The sequence below is a fragment of the Mesocricetus auratus genome, unplaced genomic scaffold (assembly GCF_017639785.1).
Source record: "Mesocricetus auratus isolate SY011 unplaced genomic scaffold, BCM_Maur_2.0 Super-Scaffold_100011, whole genome shotgun sequence".
Taxonomy (NCBI): domain Eukaryota; kingdom Metazoa; phylum Chordata; class Mammalia; order Rodentia; family Cricetidae; genus Mesocricetus; species Mesocricetus auratus.
In genome coordinates this window covers 76,324,623-76,330,492 of record NW_024429195.1, presented here as the reverse complement: position 1 = coordinate 76,330,492, position 5,870 = coordinate 76,324,623, and the positions used below count along the sequence as shown (strand labels likewise).

The window sequence follows — 5,870 nt, the reverse complement described above, 5'->3', positions numbered from 1 at the left end:
TAATATTTAAGTAGAAAAAACACCCAATGTCTTTATTAACTTAGACTGAAAGAACTTTGATTATATCCCTGCTTTCAAAAGCTTGTAGGGTATTGTTGTGGTTAGTTTCAACTTGGCAAAATCTAGAACTATCTTGGAAGAAGATCTCAACAGGGGATGACCTAGGTCAGATTGTCTCATGGGCATGTTTCTGGGGGAATGGTCTTGATTATGTTTACTGTTGTGAGACGACCCAACCCATCGTGGGTGGCACCATCTTGGGGTTGGCTCCTGAATTGCATAGGAGTAGAGAAAGTAAGCAGAGCAGCAAGAATGCATGGATTTCTTTCTTTCTGCTCTTACTGTAGATGTAATCAGTTTCTTCAGGGTTTCATCTTGACTTCACCAAAATGATGGATCAGAAACCTTGAATCATGAGCAAATTAAACCCTTTACCCCCTAAATTGTCATTTGTCAGAATATTTTTTATTACAGCAATGGAAGTGAAAGTAGGACAGATGTCTAAGGCAAATCCTAGGGACAAATTAAGAGAAGGCTGCTGTTCCTATAAAAGTGTCTAGAGATTATAAAATACATAGGTCCAGCAGGACTTGGTCCAGATGTATGATCTGAAACCCAGAGGACTTAAAATCACAGGGTTAATGGGATGATTTAATGATTAGCAGCAGAAGAGACAAAGTAAATGGTGTGGGTAAAGAAGACAAGGAGACATAGTATTTGCCCATGTATCTGAAGGTAGATGAAGAGGTGTGCATGCGTGCGTGCATGCATGCATGTCTTGTGTGTGTGTGTGTGTGTGTGTGTGTGTGTGTGTGTGTGTATGTGTAAGGGTTATATTACTAGGACAGGAGTGGCATCTCACCATTCTTCTATTGTGTTCAAGGACATTGGAGGTAGATTACATGACTTTTCCCTTTCCAATTCCTAGAGATGGATGATAGTGACAAATTGCTTCAACTTTCTATATATTATTTTTCTTACCTCTAAAATAGGGACATTTGAATTGGTATAAGAAACAAATAACTTAATTAGCTGTACAGGGATCTGTGGTGAGTCTAAGATAAACTGATGCAAAAGTACTGAAATTACAAGAGGTTCTCAAGCATCTGCCCTTACTTATAACTGAAATACCTTCTATCTCCTTGTGCAAAGTTTTCTGGAGAGGCAAGAGACAGGAAGCATAGTTTCCTTTGGATCCAAAATCTTCTAGAGGCAAGTAACCATTGCCCAAGAATTTCTACAAAGGTACAGTGCAACCCTGATTTGTGCTCTTCATGAAGGAGTATAAAGTACATTGAATACACAGGTCTTACACTAGAAACATATTGGAATGCCAGAGCATGTGCTCCCATGACAATCAAAGAACTTCCCAAAGTGGTTTAGAAATACACCCACTGGAATGTCTACTGGGACCATGTGTGTATCAGCTTTAGGAATGTCCTAACTTGTAAGGCAGATTTGTTCAGAACTGTAGTAGCCCTAGCTATGATGATATTTAGAGGTGGGGTCAAAGAGAGAAGGACTGGCTTTTATTTCTACTTTGATGTTGCTGTAAATCTAGGCTCCTGGTCAAGCCATTTAATTATCCAGGTCTAAGTGTCCTGAGCTGGAGTATCTGGTGTGTATTGGCTTTTTAGCTTTGTTACATTACAAAGCCTTGTGGCTTCATTTATAGATGAAATCATTACTGCGCTTAATACTGTTGTATGAGAATTTGCTACTACATTTTCATTTGTTCTTTGAGAAGCTCAAAGTCAGTGAGCATTTTCCTCTAGGTAATGCTACCTTTTTCTACTCAAATTGAAAACATCAGCTAATATTTAGAGATTTCTAAGAAAATGGCAGAAAAGTACACTGGGTTTCCAGGACTTTAGAATGTGAATGCAGAGTAAATATGTCCTCAGGGTGGCAGAGAGTATTCTCATAGTCATGCACTTTCACCCCAGGCTTCTTAATTGGGTGTGTTCGTCTCTACTTCCAGGCATAGGCGCAGTGGACAGAATGGCGTCTTCACATCCCACTTCCTGATGCCTTCCTCTCTTCAACCCTGCTTTTTCTATGCTGTTTCACCATCTTGAGATGGCTCTTCGTGTTCTTTATAGTCTATTTATTTTTCCAAAATCTGTATACACTGTCATCCACGACCAGTTCAGTCCCCAGTGAGTTCTCCCTTCTGTTACATAGGTATCCCTTCATCTTGTTTTCCTCTTTGAGCCCTAAGCAATTCAAGGATGGGATAGTGCCAGAATTAACTCTTCAAAGTCATTCCCATTATTGCGTATATGGCTGGACCATGTTGTCTGATTGCTTTGCCATGTTATTAGATGTGACCACAAGACCAAATTCTACCAACAGAAATACGGGAGGTGATGAACTTGGTTTCCAGGTTTCCCTTGTTAAAGTATCCTACACGTGGTCACCCTTGCTCATTTTCCATACACCAGCTAACTGCATAGAATTTCTAAGTCTCTAAGAGAGTGTGGGTTTGTATATCAAGGGGACCTTACATCTCTGAAATGTTATGCTGAAGTATTCAGCTAACCTGGAGCAAACCCATTATACTGTTACATGAGAAACAAACACTTTATGGGGTAATAAGGAATCAGGATCTTGGAATTTTTCTATTGCAATAGCTAGATTTTCCCTGGAAATCAGAGGGTTAAGTAATATTACACTGTCATATCTAATTATATGATTCTTTGTCTACAGTACCTAGAATAATGTTAAGGGCAGTTCCGATAATTCTAACTGCCTCCCCAACATGGTAACTTACTGACCATCTTTCCAGTTTAAGGAGGGAATGCTGCTTTACTCTCGTTTGGAGTATGAGAAGTAAAGAAAGGAAATGTTAGTGGTAAATGGCCCTGTCTGTCTGTCTGTCTGTCTGTCTGTCTGTCTGTCTGTGTGTCTGTGTGTGTGTCTGTGTGTCTGTGTGTCTGTCTGTCTGTCTGTCTGTGTGTCTGTCTGTCTGTATATAGAGCAGATAAAGCACATAGATTTGCTTTACCCTAGTCAATGGCACCAAATAAACAAACAGTATTGTTATTGATTATTATATTAAGTAAATATCAGGAAAGACATTGATATTGATTATTACATTAGAAAAATGTACAGAGTGGTAGTGCTATTGATTTTTATAGTTAACCAATATGAGGATGGACAAGAATCATACCCCAGCCTACACATCTTAAAATGGCTTAAGGTTTGAGTACAATTCTGAGACAGGAACTTATTTTATGATTAATGTTTTTAGAAAATACAAGAACTTTCCTTATCACATTCCTATTAAAAATAAAAGCAGTTAGGGACACATGCAGATTCCTCTTTTGACAAGATTTAGAGATTGTAGCACAATCGTTAGCTACAAGACATATGTGATTTATCAGCTATCAAATGGTGAACAGAGATCCTTTAGGATATTTGGCCAATTGAAGAACTCAAAACAAGAGATGGAACTTCTGAAAAGTTAAATATGCATATAATATACACATACCCAGGAGACCATAGCTATGTATGTCTGAGCTTAAGAAAGGTAGGTAGGGAACGGCTGTTGGTGTCTGACCGGGGCCAGTCAGAGACCCCGGGGTTTTGCTGCTGGTCGCCGAGCCTCTTCTTCAGGAGGAGCCATGGCGCTCAGGGTCACTAGGAACACGAAACTTAACAAAGAAAATAAGGCCAAGGTCAGCATGGCAGGCGCCAAGAGTGTGCCTGTGGCAATTGCTGCTGCCTCCAAGGCCGGGGTGAGACCAAGAACCGCTCTAGGGGATATTGGTAACAAAGTCAGTGAACAGGCACAGGAAAGACTGCCTCTGAAAAAGGAACTAAAAACTTCAGTTACTGGAAAAGTTTCAGCTAAAATCCCACCACCAAAACCTCTGGAGAAGGTTCCTGTGAGTGAGCCAGAGGTGGAACTTGCTGAGCCTGAGCCTGAACCTTTTATGGACGAAAAGCTTTCTCCTGAACCTATTTTGGTTGATAATCCCTCTCCAAGCCCAATGGAAACATCTGGATGTGCCCCTGCAGAAGAATACCTGTGCCAGGCTTTCTCTGATGTAATTCTTGCCGTGAGTGAAGTGGATGCAGATGATGGTGCTGATCCAAACCTCTGTAGTGAATATGTGAAAGACATATATGCCTATCTCAGACAACTGGAGGAAGAACAGTCAGTTAGACCAAAATACCTACTGGGCCACGAAGTCACTGCAAACATGAGAGCCATCCTAATTGACTGGCTGATACAGGTTCAAATGAAATTTAGGCTGCTGCAAGAGACTATGTACATGACTGTTCCCATTATTGATCGATTCATGCAGGATAATTGTGCGTCCAAGAAGATGCTGCAGCTAGTTGGTGTGACTGCCATGTTCATTGCCAGCAAATATGAAGAAATGTACCCTCCAGAAATAGGTGACTTCGCTTTTGTGACTAACAATACTTACATTAAGCACCAAATTAGACCAATTGAAATGAAGATTCTAAGAGTTCTAAACTTTAGTTTGGGTCCCCCTCTGCCTCTGCACTTCTTCCATAGAGCATCTAAGATTGGAGAGGTTGACGTTGAACAGCATACTTTGGCCAAATACCTCATGGAGCTCACTTTGTTGGACTATGATATGGTGCACTTTGCTCCTTCTCAGATTGCAGCTGGAGCTTTTTGCTTAGCACTGAAAATTCTTGACAATAGTGAATGGACACCAACCCTGCAGCACTACCTGTCCTACACTGAAGAATCCCTTCTGCCTGTCATGCAGCACCTTGCTAAGAATGTAGTCATGGTGAACCATGACCTTACAAAGCACATGACTATCAAGAATAAGTATGCAACATCCAAGCATGCTAAGATCAGCACTCTGGCACAGCTAAATTGTCACTAGTTCAGAATTTGTCCAAGGCTGTGGCAAAGGCATAACTCAAGTGGACTACAACACTATATCTGCAAATGTGATTGGCACCATGTGCCACCTGCACATAGTATACAGTGTTTACTTGCTCTTCAATAAAGGTTGTTTTACTTTTCATAAAAAAGAAAGGTAGGTAGATATGGGTAGGCAGTGCAAGTTCTCAGTGGTATAAGCTGAGGGTAAAGGGAGAAAACATAAAGCTGTTATTCAAGTTTGTTTACTAGTTTATTTTTTCATGTGAGGCTAAATGGATCTAGAGAAGTAGTGAGACTAGAGCTGGTAAAGTAGTGGGAAGGATGATGGTTAGTTAGAGAAGAGGCCATAGAGAGTAGGGTTCTAATGTACATATTAAAAGAATCTGAGGGCCAGGCAGGTGGGTCTCTGTGAGTCTGAGGCCAGTCTGGTCTACAGAACAAGTTCCAGGAGAGCCAAGGCTACACACAGAAACCCTGTGTCTTGAAAAGCAAGCAAACAAACAAACAAAACAACAACAAAAGAGACTGAAGTATGCATTCTACAGGGAAGGATGTGCTCAAAACAAACAAACACAAACAAACAAACAAACAAACAAACAAAGTACCACAGAAGCTTTGTCATCTACAGATACTTGGTCTCATTAACAGTGTTATGTGTGGGTTCTATCTCATGGAGTGAACCTTAAATGCAAGAAAAAAGTGGTTGGTTACTGCTATAACATTTGTACCACTATTTTAACAGTAGGCTTATCTTGAAGGTAGGTTGTTATTGTAGCTCATAGATGAATGAGACTGATTACTTTTCTTCTCTGGAAGCATGTATACCACCTTCCAGTAGTATGGATGCTAGTAGTTAGGGGGGAAGTGAGTTCCAGCTAGATTTCCCTATGACCTAAAACATAAGTATGCCGTGTCATCAGCAATGGGATCTTACTGTAAAGTTGTGGATGGTAATCAATACATTTGGCAGTAGCCTGTGCTGTTTGGAGAAGCC

General features: G+C 40.6%; 1 protein-coding gene across 1 annotated transcript; it reads left to right on the top strand.

The window, feature by feature from the left end:
* The first annotated feature begins 3,546 nt into the window (after positions 1 to 3,546).
* LOC101830316 (G2/mitotic-specific cyclin-B1-like) lies at positions 3,547 to 4,939 on the top strand. Its single transcript, XM_040754307.1, has one exon. The coding sequence runs from the start codon at positions 3,627 to 3,629 to the stop codon at positions 4,872 to 4,874; it is 1,248 nt and encodes a 415-aa protein (XP_040610241.1). The 5' UTR covers positions 3,547 to 3,626; the 3' UTR covers positions 4,875 to 4,939.
* Positions 4,940 to 5,870: the final 931 nt, after the last annotated feature.